Source organism: Dicentrarchus labrax, unplaced genomic scaffold, assembly GCF_905237075.1.
Source record: "Dicentrarchus labrax unplaced genomic scaffold, dlabrax2021, whole genome shotgun sequence".
NCBI lineage: Eukaryota > Metazoa > Chordata > Actinopteri > Moronidae > Dicentrarchus > Dicentrarchus labrax.
The window spans coordinates 4683640-4700637 of NW_026136724.1; the positions used below are offsets into that span (position 1 = coordinate 4683640).

The 16998-nt window shown below is 41.4% G+C and overlaps 1 protein-coding gene across 1 annotated transcript; it reads left to right on the forward strand.

The window, feature by feature from the left end:
- Window positions 1-202: 202 nt before the first annotated feature.
- On the forward strand, window positions 203-16998 carry slc26a5 (solute carrier family 26 member 5). The gene is made up of 18 exons (XM_051391917.1): window positions 203-372; window positions 1517-1770; window positions 3048-3187; window positions 3982-4092; window positions 8105-8286; window positions 8549-8713; window positions 8907-9142; window positions 9322-9469; window positions 10217-10330; window positions 10445-10522; window positions 10771-10866; window positions 12394-12500; window positions 12693-12762; window positions 12864-12956; window positions 14207-14311; window positions 14657-14863; window positions 15483-15537; window positions 16069-16998. Exons 2-18 carry the CDS (start codon window positions 1619-1621, stop codon window positions 16215-16217), a joined length of 2208 nt encoding a protein of 735 aa, XP_051247877.1. The 5' UTR covers window positions 203-372; window positions 1517-1618; the 3' UTR covers window positions 16218-16998.

Consider the following 16998-nt stretch of genomic DNA (forward strand, 5'->3'; position numbering starts at 1 on the left):
AGATTCATAGTTAAATAATAAATAAATAAAAATACATTCAACTGAAATTCGTGTGGGAACAAGTCATTGAAAATCTGGCAATAAAAACCATGGCTCAAATATTCGCAGCGTTAAAGACTACAAGCGTGCAAGAGGAGAGCGCATGCGTGAGGGTCAACACCCATCTTTGCAGCCCGGAAGGTGAAACGGAATTTCACTACAGGGTAATACATCCTCTCAACGTGTCCTATCTCTGCTGTATCAGAAGCGGTTATGCTGTCTGCTGTCCTCGAAGGACGTCGCTGACCTTGTTAAACATTAACCGAGGAGGTCCCTTTATTAGTCCACATTCTCCTTCACCGGCAGCATCCCGGGAGCTGGAGGAGTACGGCGGTAAGAGCCCTGTCTTTACTAGCATCTTCATGTTAGCTTCACTGAGGAGAGCCAGAAGAGACTCCTCTCCTGTCACAGCGAGGGTAGTATAGTTGGACACTGGTTAATACTTGGAACCCGAATATTTCTGTTAAATTGTAAGTTATTTCCCCACACATTTCAAATGTATAAAGTCTCTGTTTGTCCTTTTATTAACACCGTGTGAGCTAGCTAACGTAAAGGAGAGGAAACGGGAAGAAGCTCGAGGCTGTCTGTGCGTCAGAGAGTTGATTGAAGAGATGAGTCAAACAGTGGAGCCGCCTCCTTTAATAGGATATTATACAGATAACACACAGCACTGTATGCTCGCTTAAGAGCGCCCTGTCACTGTGACAATATTGTACAGGTGACATGATAGAAATGTCTGCTTTAGCATCATTTATCATCATTTACAGTACTATCAGTCAGCTCAGTTACTTATATTATAGTTACTTAATATTAATATTTTAGCTTAATCAAATGGCTCCAAAGATGTATGTAAATGTATGCCTATCCTCAGCTTTTATATAGAATAAAATCCCTTTCAATCACAGGAGATAAGGTTACTGTAAATTCACTCTGAAGTCATACACAGGCGTTTTATTCCACCTTTGTTGTTGTCTGACTTTGAGTGAGCAGGGGGGAGTCCTGTACTCTTTTTCAAAACATAATACATTTGCATATATTTGCATACATGTTATTGGTTCCATAGATATTGAAACAGGAGGGCATGTGGTTGCGTGACTGAGAGAAATGTTCTCTACCACCAAAAGATCCTCTGCTGTAGAACCCGCAATGCTCTGACACACACAGAGGAACCTATCTACGCCACACTGTAGGATTTTGTACAGCAAACTTTGTTCCAACAATAGTTCATATATGATACAACCCATGTAGTTGTGTAAACTGGCCAAAGACCAAATATTTGCTTGAAATCTGATAAAAGGTGCTGGTACTCTTGCAAATCCAACAGAAGTCTCTTTTATCAGCACAAAAATGCACAAACACAATGGTCTGGTTGGTTATCATCACTCCCGCTCTTGTCGTCATGTAAAAGTAGTGAACCGAAAGGCAAACCAGATACTGTTGAAATGATCTATCTTGTCTCTTCTGGTCCTTTGAGCAGAAAAAAAGTGCAGACAGTTGGAGCAGTTAAAGGAATGAAGATATACCGGCCACAACAATGACGGAGAGACATACACTCTGACTCAGTAAGATCAGGCCTGCTATGGAGCAAGAAGAAGCTGCAGCTCGGGAGGGCTCGCAGCTGATGTACAGGATAGAGCGCTCGGTCTATGATGAAGCCTTCGTCCGGTCACAGCTCCTCAAGCGCAAAGAAAACTCCACAACCCTCCGACAGAGGCTGGCACAACAGTTCCGGTAAGCTTAGACCGACTCCAGGAATTTACCTCTGGATTTGTGCTGCTTAAGTTCTGAACAAATCATTGACTCAGTGTGGGTATGTCCACACAAGGTGAAATATCCCTACCGGGCTCAATTAGCTATAATTCTTTTTATATGTAACTCATAAAATGCAATAAATAGTAAAAAGATAAACAAAAGAGCAAAGAAAGTTATTTGATAAACAAAGTTTGTTGCACAAATAATATCAGTCCTAAATGCCAAACATTTGCAAATGTGAAGGTTTTCACTATTTTCTGACAATTGATTAATCAATTTATCAAAAAATGACATTGATAATTAATAATGAAAATATGCAGCCATAAAGCATACATAGAATGGCTGCAGCAGTTTAACCTATAACTTCTGAACATGCTTATGCAGTATGATCAATGTGAATGCCAGTTATTTGTAGGGCTCCAACTTATGATTACATTCACTGAATTTGCTGAGTTTTTTTTCTATTTTTTTGTTGAGCTGTTTAATTGTTTAATGTCAGTAAATGTCTAATTTACTGTGTTTAATGAACAACGATATAAAACAGAAACCTTATATTTGAGAAGCAGGAGTTAATTAACCTAAATGATTAATCAATTGTCAAAATAGTTGATGCATGCATGATGAATTTTCAGTTGATTGATTTTCATTTCAGCACGATCACAAACTTTTTACAAAATTCCCCATTTGTGCAAAAAGGCTCAGTGTTTGCATATTAAATGACACATGGTTAGATGAGGTTTATTGGAGGGTGTGTCCTCTCATTTTTGTGAGACAGTGGGTAACTTTTTTTAAAGCAGTCACATTTCCTCCATCCCAGTGCACAAACAGACAAAGGTAGATGATATCTGTAGTAGACTAACTCTGAACCCCTGCAGCGGTACGTTAGTTTTACATTTAAGTTACACAAACCTTACTGATTCAGATTGTATTTGAATAGAGTTATTACAAACCATTTGTCTGTTAATTGTTGCAGTTAGGATAAAGATGTGGCTGTTTTCATATTAGTCAAAAATTTCCAATGTAGAAAACAAAACACAAGTGAAACAAGTTAGTGAGGAAGAGGATTATGTTGTGTCATACTTTATCTGACCAAGTATGGCCTTTTGGGGGGCTGGGAACCATTGCTGAAAAACAACATGGATTCCAGGAAAGACTTTCTGTAACTGAAAAGATTCCTTTTTTTGATGGGGCACAAAAAGTCTGAATTGTTTTTTTTTTAATCACAAACTGATAATTCCACTTGTCTCCTTTCACAGGTGTTCTTCAGAGAAAGCCAAGGCGGCAGTTTTTAGCTTCCTGCCTATTTTAACATGGCTGCCATCCTATCCAGTCAAGCAGTACCTGTTTTCCGATGTGGTCTCAGGTCTCAGCACAGGAGTTGTGCAGCTCCCTCAAGGTCAGTCCCTTGTAGTCCCAGCTGCACTAAAGTGACTAAAGTCCCTTTCAGACTTGCACTTACGCTGCCTTCAAATGGAACTCATGAGCTTGTTGTTATGACATGAGAAGTCGTGTATAATATTTTTGTGTGTGTAAATGTGCTGCATCAGATGTCTTTCTTGTGTATCTATGTATTTATGTGAGGGTATGTACAGACTGTGGCAACACATTTTCTTGAAAGGACAATAAAGAATCTATCTAATTACAAGGAAAACTCTCTATACGACTAAAACTACAATATATTAACTCATGAACATGGAGCTTTCAGAACATTTCCACTTCCAAGGTCATGAATATCTTAAAAAGGGGGGGTTTATATAGACTCTTCTAATGAACGCAGTAAACACGACCCCATTTTTACAGCAGCATTAATTCAAATGAGGGAATATCCTGTGAAAGAATGGAGCTGTTCTCCAGTAGAGTTCTGGTGCCTGCAGTACAGCTGTTGGTGTATGGTGGTGTGTGGTAGAAAAACACAGTACAAAGACACTTTGTACCCATCTATATGTTTCAATGTCTAAAAAGCATTACCTTTACAGACTGAGCAATGTTATATATTTCAAGACTTTGTACAGTAGCCACAAGTTTGGCCAATCAGTGTGTAAGGGGCCAGCTGCAGACTCCTGAGGGGCCGCGTTCAGCTTCACACTGTTTCTGTTTTGGTATCTCTGCAGCCCTGAGGTTGTGATGCAATCACTGGGCTTCTGGGACTGTTCAGTTTATTTACATCTCTCCCTCTCCTCTGCTCCACAGGTCTGGCCTATGCTATGCTGGCTGCTGTGCCTCCAGTTTATGGCCTGTACTCCTCATTCTACCCAGTTCTGCTCTACACCTTCTTTGGCACATCCAGACACATATCCATTGGTGAGAAATTAACTGAAAGCTTCTTGTAGACTTTTGGGTCATTAATGTCCTACTACAAGCTGCGGCTGGTGCCCATATGGAGACTTAATAGAGACAACATGGCGGCAAAAACACACCTGATGAAAGTTTAAGGCTGCCTTTTGTGTATTAAATGTGTATAAATTGTGCATTCATTATGTGTATTAAATGCGAAATGTGTGTCAAATATGGAAAAGGGTTTTGTTAATGCATTCTGACTGTTGGCTTGGCCCTGGCCCCCCTTAGTAACTGTTGCTATGTCTATCAAGCTTTCCGTTCTCGTGCTGCACATACATGCAGTTTACAATGACAGTGGCACACTTAGCACTGGAAATCCTTACTAATCCTCCCTGTTAAAAATGTTTAGGAACAATGGGTCCTTGTTTTCAGACTGCTTTGATGTTGTTGCTAGTTAGCGTTTTAAGCTAAGGTTAGCGTCATGAGTTGATTGAAAACAATGACTCCGACTTTTTAATGTTCCCTGCAGATTGCGGGTAAAGCTAACAAGACCCAGGAAAAATGTCAGCATTCTCACCAGACAATGATCTATGTAGATGACATGGAAAGAAAGAAGCAGTATTGTTCTTGTATTGCACTGTAGAGATAGTTGTGAGTGGCTGTAAATATTAGTAATGACTGCGTCGCAGTTAAAACGGCAGGCACTGTGTTCAATCCGTGGATCAGGCGGGCTAGGTCATAAAAATAAACATTCTGGTTAATAGCAGATGGGTGAACTAGGGTGAAGTGTCTCCCCGTTAAGAGAGACGCTGTCCGCATTTACGCAAGAGGCACAACATCGTCTTCACTTAATAATTAAATCACCAAACATGCCAACAGGATTGATCATAATCTAATGCTAATTAATGTTCTGTGTTATTCTACACATCCAAAGAAGTCCCACACACAGACCAGGTTCATTCAGTGAAATAAAGTAAAGCAGCTGGCTTCCTAATAAATTCTCTGTTTCCTCTGGAGAGTTTACTACTACTAAGTACAGTTTTTAGTTTTGCTACTTAAATATTATTGATATTTGCTGCAGTGACATTACTGTGCACGTGGAAAAATGCCTGAAAGCAGCCCCTCTAATCATTTAGGTAGATTGTGAAAGAAAACAAAAAAGGCACAACTTCCACACAGTGAGGCAAGACCACACAGTGGACGTGCGTGTCATAGACTGGGCTCTTGTAATATCATCCGTAACCCCATTAAATATAATGTGGTCCTTGGCCTTCGAAGTACTGCTTGTTTACTTTCGTAAGTCATAAGCTAGTTAGCTGGGCATGCTAACAAATGCAATGGAAATGCATACAGTTGATCATGTAAATGAATGGTGGATATGCTGTTGTCAGTCAGTGGCCTTTTCACACAGCCAGGTTGCTCTTTACTGTCAGTGCCAAGGACACTATGATCAGCTAAAACTGCCAAGCGTCTCTGGCCCACACACACAGGGGGTACAGCACTGCTCTGGTAGAGAGACTCAATGAACTGTCTGAATATTCTCAAGTTGCAGACTGATCCAGAGATGAAAGATTACGTTGTCTTTCAGATGTCACATGGAGGAAACGTTTTCACTCAGTTGTGAGAACCATGTCCTTGACTGACATGAGCAGCAGGATTGTGAAATTTCAGTGACCCCACCCCTGACAACTCTCCCACCCATCAAGGTACTTTCTTTCCTAGAAAGGGCACCAGGTTGTCTCAAATGTCAGTTCTAACCTTTAAGTCCATCTGACAAATGGGCGCAATAAACGAAACCCTCTCAACCTTTTGAATCAAAAGGTTTAAGCAGAAGTGAACAGAAGTTGGCTTCCCTGTAAAATGGCCTCAGACTTTAGCCTGATAACTGGTTGCTGTGGAAATGATGATCCCTGAACTTCTGGCAGAGAATGAGAGGGAATAACTGGGCTGCTGTTCAAGTGCTGGGCAAGATGGCCTTTTCACTCAAAGGGATACACACACACTTTAAGTGCATGACCCCACAGTTCCACTGGAGATCATGAAACTGTACAGCACTAAGCCTGGACATAAGTGGGGCTAAGGTGAAATGATTCAGATATGACGTTTGATGGGGGACGGTTGTGTTTGGTTTGGTGTTGCTCTGCACTTTCCTGCAGTGAAGGCAAATACTGATAAGAGACTTTGTGTCTGGGGGACTGATTAAGATTAGACTTTATTTTTTTTGTCACAATGTTCCAATGCACAGCTAAGCTGGATGTACATTTAAATGATCCTATAGGCCTAAATCCACAATCTAGCTGTGCTTACATTATTCAATTCAATTCAATTAAATTTTATTTGTATAGCGCCAATTCATAACAGAAGTTATCTCAGGACACTTTTCAAATAGAGCAGGTCTAGACCGAACTCTTTAAAACATTATTTACAGAGACCCAACAGTACCACCATGAGCAAGCACTTGGCGACAAGGGCAAGGAAAAACTGCCTGTTAAAAGGCAGAAACCTAGGACAGATCCTCCGGCTCTAGGTGGGTGGTTGTCTGCCTCGACCAGTTGGGGAGGGAGAGAGGGAGAGGGAGAGAGGGAGAGGGAGAGGGAAAGAGAGAGAGAGATGCACAGCAACAACAGTATTGGCAATCTAGCAGGACCATGGCAGGAGGCTCCACCAGGATCGAGACGAGAAAGCACAAGAACTCCGGGGAAGAAGTGAAATTAGTAACATGCATTAATGGGACATGAATGAGTACATTATAAGGTTACAGTTTGGGTAAGAATATAGGTGGTATATTTATACATATTATACAGCAGTCACAGTAAATCTGTCAATGAAACACAGAGATTTGACAATTTCTTACTTTATATTTCAGCTTACTATCTCAAGAGGCTGTATGTTAAGCACTGGTGGTAATAAAAACTGTTGCCAGTGTCAGCATGGCTTCATCAACCCTTTAGCAAAATATTTTAAGGCAAGTTATTCTTGTGTTTGTTAGTGTTCATCCTAGTCTAAATGAATGGTGGTCTATAAGACACACACAGCCCGGTTGCTTTCCACTGTCCGTGGCAAGAACAGTATGATGAGCTCAAACTGCCAACCGTCTCCTCCCACACACACAGGGGGTCAGCTCAATGAACTATCTGATTCCAGATTAGGAGGCGTTTTGATGTGACCACAGTTGACTCTTCCTAAGTCTCAACCCTTTTTGCTCTGTGCTTCAACAGTGCAGCTGTTTGCTCTCAACAGTTGAGCAAGCCTCGGCCAGAAACTCGGTCAACTTTCTCCTTTCCTGTACGCAGCTTTTGTTAGCAAAACATTAGCCACCTATTGATGGAAATTAGCTTGCTACATAGCTAGTGTTTTGCATCAGTTTAGTCACGTCTCTCAGGGACACCTTAGCATTAAATCAATAGTTCATATAATTGAATAGGTCTGACCCTGATTCAAAGGAATATATTTCAGAAAAGTCTCTTTGCTTCTAGATCACCAACTGAATCCTTACTGGTATTTCTTTTATATGAATGTGTTTTATTATTATTTCTGGGCATACATTTTCTGTTTGTATAGCTCATTTTAAAACTAGATTACAACCTATGTAAAAGACAGTATGTTGGTTTTTTCACAGTGTAATTGTTTGAGAAATCAAACCATACAGGTTTTGAACAGAATAGTCAGATTAGTTAATATTGCATATTACTACATTGGATGTCAACATAAAAGATGGACGTTGCGTCTAAAATGGCCTCTGCCCAAAGTCTTTTTAATAGGTTGCTGTGTAAATGATGATCCCTTAACTTTTGGCAGAGAGAGAGGGGGAGTAATTGGGCTGCTGTTCAAGAGCTGGGAAAGATAGCTTTTTCACTCAGTGGGCTACTGCACATGATGGGGTGTAGTCACAAACCCACGCACACAGTTTAGATGAATGATTCCACAGTTAAAGTGGGCATCGTAATACTGTACAGAACCAAGCCTGGATGGATGAAGCACTTCCATGATTCAGCCATAATAAAGTGTAACAGCAGGCTGTGTGTGTGATCCGCAGGCACCTTTGCGGTGATAAGTCTGATGATCGGGGGTGTTGCAGTGAGGGAGGCCCCAGACGACATGTTTTACTTCCTGCCTGCCAACGGATCCAACGCGTCTGCCGTCCTGGACGTGGCGGCTCGTGACACCAGGAGGGTGCAGGTGGCCGTTGTGCTCACGACTCTGGTGGGAATCATCCAGGTTAGTCTCCAAAAAACAACCACCACACTCAGCCAGCAACTGAAAGCTGCTGTTGATTAGGTCTGTCTGCCTTCCGCACCCACAGAGTGCCTGTTTGGTTAAGCATCAAGTACAGTGATACGGCTTGCTGAAAACTTCACGCTCAAAAATCACTATTTACCCAAACGATGTTTTTGTTTGAAACAGAACTGTGTAGCTCGTTCTTATCCCCTTATCTCTTTCTTATTCCTTGCCTTCTTAATTTTTTCCCCCTTTCTTTCAGTTTGTCTTAGGCCTTCTCAGGTTTGGTTTTGTGGCGATCTACCTCACTGAACCCCTGGTGCGAGGCTTCACTACAGCAGCAGCCGTGCACGTTGTTGTCTCTCAGCTAAAGTACCTGCTGGGGGTGAAAACACCGCGCTTCAGTGGGCCCCTCTCTGCTATTTATGTGAGTTTTAATGGCTTCTGGAGGGTTTGTAGGTGGGAAGAGCGCAAGAGGAGACCCCTTGATTTGGGAGTTGGGAGAATTTGCGTATTACTAGTACTCCTTTTTTTTTCTATGTGTGGTTTTTGGTAATTGCAAAACACAGATCACTTAAACTTTCATACAAGGTCACTATGTCCTGTTTCCCTTTCCCCAGAGCATCAAAGCAGTACTCACTGACATCACCAGCACCAATGTCACCACTCTCATCCTGGGCCTCTCGTGCCTTGTCTTCCTGTACGTGATCAAAGACCTCAATGAGCGCTTTAAGAAGAAACTGCCCGTTCCCATTCCTGGAGAGATTATCGTGGTCATTGTGTCAACTGGTGTCTCTTACGGCATGTCCTTATCGGGCGATTACAAAGTGGACGTGGTTGGGGAGATACCAACAGGGTAGGTTGTTATGTTCTCTTTTGTCAAGGGAATTTGCGACTGGAGTTCCAGTCATGGGATTTTACAGCTGAGAAATCTGAATGTACTACAGAACGTTGGTTTCATAGCTTGCCTGTATTAAATTTGTGTTTTTAGGCTTGTTCTGGGTGCACTACAATTGTTATCTTACGTGTTCTCAGGCTTCTCCCTCCTGCCGTCCCAGATTTCTCTCTGTTACCCAGATTGGTCACGGACTCCTTCGCTGTAGCAATTGTGGGATTCTCAATGGGCATCTCACTTGCCAAAACCTTTGCCCTGAAGTACAGCTACAGCGTGGACGGCAACCAGGTGAGTCTGGACATCTGAGGAGCTGCTGACGAGCCAAAGATCCTGGCACAATAAACTCTTAACAAGGGCCCAGCACGCTAACCTAACAATAAGTTTACATGCACCTTAGTAACCCGGTTACAAGAAAAACCTGGTTTCTTTTCTGTAATTGAGGTAGGGATTGTCCAGGAATGGGATATAGAAGACAGTTTCCACTGCTAAAATTGAAATGCATTCTGTAGGGAAAGGCTGTGCTCTGTCTGTCTGCTACAAAACACACTTAGATCACTAAAAAGGTAAAAATAAGTAAGTGCTTCTGAAATAAGGTTGACTGTAGAGGGGAAATCTGATCACTGACCTGCTGCATGTGTACATGGATTTACAGTAACCAAGTTACCACAGTGCACGTAAACGTACTGAGTTGTTTGGTCTGAGCCACAGTGGAAACAAAGCACCGTGTTTGGTTTGTTTTAGTTCACGCTGCCAAATTACAAGGATACAGGAGCATGTGAACACAAGTCACATGGACTCACAAGCAGGGGCTAGGCTATATAAAAACAGACATTGTTTCAATGAATATGCTGCTTGTAACAATATGTGATTTGGTATGGTAAATCACGTCTGTCACACTTAACTGTCAGGAAATGAGAAGCCACTGTAACTTGAGCCAAGCGTAATTGAACTATCTGTGCTTCATGTTGTAAGTGATCCTGTCTGGAATTCATTGTAGTTTATGTCAACATCTGAGATCAAACGTGTGTGTTTTAGGAGCTGATTGCCCTCGGCCTGTGTAACTTCTTCAGCTCCTTCTTCCAAACCTTCGCCATCACCTGCTCCATGTCAAGGAGCCTGGTGCAGGAGAGCACTGGTGGGAAAACGCAGGTAACACACACTACAGGAGTGATTACACTATCTCACTGGACTAAATTGGTGTTGTAAAACCATAATTAGAGAGATGATGTTGACACAGTTATCGCGGTTTGTGTGTGTGTTCAGATCGCCGGGCTGCTTTCGTCTCTCGTGGTGCTACTGGTGGTGGTGGCCATCGGTTTTGTCTTCCAGCCTCTCCCTCAGGTGGGTGAAACTGATGACGCAGAGCTCCCAGCTTCCTGTCTGGCAGCTCGGCGTCACAGTCGAATCTGCAGACGCTTTTATTTTCTTCTCAGTCTGTTGAACAAACAGTGGCTGACTGCTCCACTGATACAGAAATGAAGTCATTAAAACTACTCAATGCTTCATGTTACACCTAATGAGATCAGGAGTCTTTTCTAATGTGTTTCACTTTGTTCTCATGTTGTATTATCCTCTGTTCTGTTTCCCAGACGGCGCTGGCTGCCATCATCATGGTGAACCTGTTGGGGATGTTCAAACAGTTCAGAGACATTCCCCTTCTGTGGAGGACCAGCAGGATCGAACTGGTAAGTCTGTCATATCAAACTCCACATTAAAACCACTGTGCTTTTTGGATGGGTCTGATTTAAACTTTAAACAGCTTTTCTTTCAAAATAGTCTGTTACCATGAGCAACACATGCTGTGTCTTTAGTCAGAACATCAACAACAACACAACACAAAAGGGCAATGACTTGAATGGGTCTTGATAATGTTAGAGACTGCGCCTGTTCTTAAAAGCAGAGGGCATTTGGACAAGTGTTTTTCCCCCACAAGTTACCCAGTCCCAATGGATTTCACTTACATTGTGCCTTTTTAGGTGCAGCGCTGCCTGTCACAATAACTACTTTTGTTGGACGATATATTGTCTCAGATGTAATTGTGAAAAACAATATTGTCTTTTCAGTGTTTCCTCTAGGATTTTTTATAGCAGTGGGTCTGTCCGAACACCCCCACAACGTTTCGGCCTTGTGGCCTTCGTGCGTGTGTGTAGCCTAATTCATTAAAACCTTAACTTTTCCGTGTACTATAACACAACTATTTACTTTAACATCATTCCATCTATGACTACATCTATAGACTATTTCCAATTTGTATTATATTAGTGACTTGCTTACCGTTTTAATGTTTCCAGATGTTTGATATCAGGACGTTGAGCTGAGAACTGACAAGTTGAACGTTGTCCAATTAAAACGGACCCACCGCGGTGACGTTTTTGGTGGAGCTGTTAGTTTAATAGTCGACTTGGAAGAAAGCGAACGTTTTGACAATAAGCTACATCAACACAACAGTATGTGGAGTTAAACTGGACAGCCCCAATAACCATTATTGAATCATTCCTTCCTCAACATATAGTAATGTTAGGGAAAACCCTGCTGTTTATTCTGGCATCATGTTGGTGATATTCTTCAACGATAAGTCGAAATTGTGACAGGCGATAACTACATAGTGTACGTACGATAGGTTGATAACTGTGAGTGTGTGAAAGTGCGTGTGTGTTATATTGGACTTGTCCACCTCTGCATGGTGGAGAGATAGACAGGTTTATTTTTTGTTTTGGATAAAGAATGTTCAGTTGTGTGACCTCTGCTGTACAGCATAAACAGGATAAACTGCTTTATTTTTCTGTTTCATAGATTAGACCTTAAACCTCAGTTTTTTGTCCTTGTATCGTATCTGAATATTTCTTTTGTGTGTGTGAAACAGTGTTAGCTTGTGACGCAAGTAGGGATGGGAATTGATAAGATTTTATGGATACCAACGCTATTATCAATTGTGCTTATCTCTCAGATTCTTTATTGATACCTGATTAATTTTCTGTGTGGAGAGAAAGTAGGCCTACGCAGGTTTTCAGCATCAATGCAACTTTTTTGTTAACTCTGAGTCTGAACAGTGTGGAAAAAGAGTAGTTACAGTAGTTTGAGTTCTCGATTGCAAGTTTCAGAAGGCATCTAACAATAAAGGGCGATCAGGAAAATAGGGTATAGCTGTTTGCATTGCCTGGCTGTAATACATCATGTGGGTATATTTCAGTTTCTTTCTCTTGCTCTCTCAGGCCATCTGGCTGGTAGCCTTCGTAGCGTCTGTGCTGCTGGGCCTGGATTACGGCCTTCTGGTGGCCTTGGCATTCGCCATCCTGACAGTCATCTACAGAACACAGAGGTACTGATAATGAGCTGCTTGTCCAAATGTGTCTTTATTTTTGTTACCGTCATATCATTATTCACTATCTTCTCTGAGTAAATAGTAAACACATTTGTATGAGCGGGTTTGGATGGTGCTCCAGGCTTGAAAACAGAATTATAATAATATAAAAGGTGCTTAGTGTTTCTGACCTTTCTCCATATCTTTCAGCCCCAAAAGTGGCGTCCTGGGCCATGTTCCCGGCACGGGGCTTTACTGTGATGTGGGCGACTATGAAGAGGTGAGTCTGTCAGCAGAGAAAACATTAGCACATGAACCCAGGCTAAAAACTGTCACACTGAGTCTGTGGGTCTGAACTCTGGTTGGTGTTTTTGTTCCCAGGCGGCTGAATACGAGGGGATTAAGATTTTCCACTCTAACTCTTCAATCTACTTTGCTAACAGTGACCTTTATGTGAATGCCCTCAAGGAGAAGGTAATCCTAGCCACTATGTCTGTGTGTGTGTGTGTGTGTGTCTCTCTTTACATCTATGGAGGAGAGGAATATTAGAAACCCCTTTTATTCATAGAGTTGAGCGGGTTTCAGTGAGGTTGTGCAGTGAAATTTAAAGGTGACAAACACTGACGCTACGGTTCCACAGAGACATGAGTAATCATACATATGTGTAAAGGTATGTGGAAACAGCTCAACAGTTCTGATTTTTGATGATTTGACAAAAATCTGGATTACTCAGTTCTTCAACTGAAATGTATCTGCCGCTGTCCTTAATCCCAGTTCCTCAAATATTGAATTCTTCTGTTAGCACTTTATAAACCCCCAGACACAAATGTCTGCTTTTCTCAGGTATGAGGTATGATGACATTAGATGAGAACATGCTGGTTATTGAGAAACCATACCTATATAGGATAAAAGATGCAACAAAATAAAATGGGTATCCTGAAATAAAGAGTCAAACCTGAAAAATAAGTAGTATAAACTATAAACTTAAATTAACATTTTTGACTTAAAAAAGCAGTTGTAACCAGAAAACATTGTATTCATGTGGACTAAAACATTTAATTAACTTCCTACCAAACAAAAATATGTTGAATATAGTTGGACATTTTGGGAAAATGAAAATGCAGAAGGAATGTTGCTTTCTGGCCAACAGTTAGAATCTCAGATCTGTGTGGTAAATAGGTTACTGTTAAATAAAACTTGTCCTGTCTTTATCTATGCATGTTCCTTTCTTTCACCTCAAAAATCAAAGTTAAAAGACACAGTGATACCATTAGCTTAAAAGATAATTTGTCAGTAATCAACTATTTAACAGAACAATTTGGATATTTAAAGATGCCAGATGATGGTCATTGGTTTTAGGGAGCTTTTGTTACTGATTCCTCTGCGGTTTCAAGGAATCTGTCAGGCTGGACATGAAGAGTAGCAGTTGGTAATAGTCATGCAGGAAATTAGAATGAGTTTGTTTGAAGCATGATTGCATCACTCCCTTTCTGTTAGGGTGGATGTTTGTACAAATCATCATTAGTTACATTTACATTACATTTACTTTGCAGCCATCAGTCATGGTACTGAGTTGGAAATGTGTTAAACTGGAAGTTTTAAAACAGTCTCAAAACATGTTAACCATATAAGCATAGACAGAATAAAGTGCTAGAACAGAGATGGTGAAAAGGACATTAAATACTGTTTCACTGACAGGCTACCATTAATGATGTGTTCACAGACGGGAGTGAACCCTGAGCGTTTACAATCTGCCCGGAAAGCTATACAGAAACAGAAAAAGAAGGCAAACGGCAGCCACAACTCTCCACGGAAGATCTGTGCTAAGGTGAGTCTTTCTTCTCCCCCTGCTTGCTTGTTGCGTACTTACACAGTCCGCTTTGTTGACAGTGTAAATATGCAGCATGCTGATATGTGTCTGTCACGTAGGGGCTTGAGTAAATCCTGGAGGGATTGAAAACCTGTTTCCCATGCTGATGTACGGTCGGTAGCAAGGGGTGACTGATCCCTCGGGGGGTTTTAAAGGGTCTCGTAGGCCCTAGCTCACTTCTATTAACAGTAACAGTAAAAGGAAAAGAGACATTTTAAGTCTTGGTCACTAGATAGATGTACGCAAAGCTTACACATACCACCCTGAAACACCTTGTAAAAAAACAGTTTTCTCTGGTTCCAGTACAAGGAGCAGTCAGTGACCCATGAGGTTTTGTCCATTAACCACGTGGCGGAGGAGCAGACGAACGGCCAGTTGGGGGACAGACACAGCGAGTCCGACTTAGAGGAGGCCGTCTTCCTGGAACCTCTCAGCACTGTTCACTCCATCATCCTGGACTGGACAGCTGCCAACTTCATCGACTCCGTGGGAGCAAAAGCCATCAAACAGGTTCATTTCATTCCGTTGCTGCTACAATAGCTGTGTTTCCATTTATGTATTTTTATTATATAAATCATCATTTATAAGTATTGCTTAGAAAAGGTTGATGGAAACGGCAAAATTCCGAATAAGCTCTGATGTAGGGAACATTTAACTCACATGATTGATGAGCAGTTTCCACTCAGACAGTCTCCTCATTACTGTCATGGTTCTATAATACATCCATGATCGCTGCACACAGATCTGATAGAGCCTTCCTCACTTCATATTATTATGTCATAGCAGACATCCTGTGTTTTTGGTTTTCACCATTTGAGCTACGACTGGCGCTCAGAATCCTTCTCCAAAGGGGGGTGTATTTGATAGACAACCTTAATACCCTCATTCCCAATGGTATGAATGAGGAGATTTGCTTGTTTTTTAGTGTGTGTGTTTGTGTAATTTTTTTGAGTTTCCATGTATTTTGTATCATGTGACTCTGGGCCTGTGATTGTTGGAATGAACTTGTTGATAACCTATAACCTACATGAAATCACATTAAATGTGGGATGCATTTGGATGGAAACACAGCTCCTGACAGGAACACTTGGTTCGACCTCAGTGACTGAGTCAGCATGTGTCTCTGCAGGTTATTAAGGAATATGCAGCTGTGGACGTGCAAGTGGTGCTAGCCGGCTGCAGCAGTAAGTAATCATAATGACTTTTCTCTGAATTTGTTTAAAGCTTAACTGCATTAACTGCTGTTGTAACTTATTAAATGCGGAAATGTACAAACTGTCACCGGCCATATTTATATGCACTTCCCTTTTTAAAACGCAGACTAACCTGTAATAATTTTGTATAATTAAGAGGAGCCTAGTTAAGATGCTTTACCCAGATTAAAAAGGATACTCTGACATGGAAACCTTTGTCTTTCACTTGTGCTTCAAGTTAAGACTTGCACAGCATCGTTTGCAGTATAATGACATCGAAGAGGTATGACGGGGATCAACAATGTCTTGAATGTCAATAATTTCTTTTGTCATATCTTAATATCTTTTATTTTCCAAATAGACTCCAAAATGCCCATTAATATGAATCAACACCTCTCTAAAACAGTTTCAGCCATCAGAACGTCAAAGACTGAAATAAAAATGGCTTCAGTTAAATACTGGAGTATGAGAGCACGGTTTGCATGTGGTCTGACTGATATCTGCACTGCTTTGATCTACCAGGAAGCCTGCTGTCTGAACTGGACGCCCTACAGTTTTTCACCGGTATCATGACTCCAGAGATGGTGTTCCCCACCGTCCATGATGCCGTGCTGCGCTGCCAACACTCAAATCCCCACCTGTCAGCTACTGCAACCAATAAAACCACCTGACCAGAGGTGACGCCTGTGACCGGGGACAGATTGAAGCAGCGAGGTCCTGACTCAGACAGCAGATTTGGGAGGTCCCCCTTTCTCCTCTAGGAGGGATGAGTTTGTCTCCACTGACGTTCCATTATCACAGTAGAGATGAATAGTCACTCATATTGAATAGACGAGTGTTTGTAGCGCAGGTGGATGGTTTTCACTCTCAAACAACTGTGTAAACTTAAAAGTGCCCAAAGCAGCTTGACACAAGGCAGTTTAAAAAGGGTTTTATCTCATCAGAAATTCCGGATTTCCAGCTGACATTCCCACAGCCCTTATTCCTTTTGAACAATCTGAGAGGTCGAGAGAGAGAGAGGATGCAGAGTTGCACTTTTTAAGTCTTTTTGTAGTTCTTACGGCTCTCTTGGGAGAAGTAGATTTTATTGTAAGTTGCTGCTGTCTTGTTAGAATGATTTTAATGTGTGGTTGAAACTGACTAGAAGCTGCCAGTCATTATCATGCTGTACCAATGTTGATGGTTACTGAGATGTTTTAAACTGTATTTCTGTCATTGTGTATTTAAATCAGCAAAAGCACTATCATTGGTCAATTTGCAGTGTCATGTTTGTTGTTATGGTACATTTGCACTGCTGTATGAGTTGTGTAATGTATTGTACATTCTGTAATTGGACATTTTTAGCATAAGAAGAGCTCTATTTTTGTGTTAGTTATGCTCTTATTGTATAACACAGGATGCCTTTAAAGTTACCATGTGGTTATTTTACACCATTAAAAAACTGAGACTCAA

Coding starts and splice junctions, on each gene's coding strand:
- slc26a5 (XM_051391917.1), top strand. CDS start 1,619: ATGGAGCAAGAAGAAGCTGCAGCTCGGGAGGGCTCGCAGCTGATGTAC. Junction 12,501..12,692: donor GTCATCTACAGAACACAGAG/GTACTGATAATG, acceptor CATATCTTTCAG/CCCCAAAAGTGGCGTCCTGG. Junction 14,312..14,656: donor CACGGAAGATCTGTGCTAAG/GTGAGTCTTTCT, acceptor CTCTGGTTCCAG/TACAAGGAGCAGTCAGTGAC.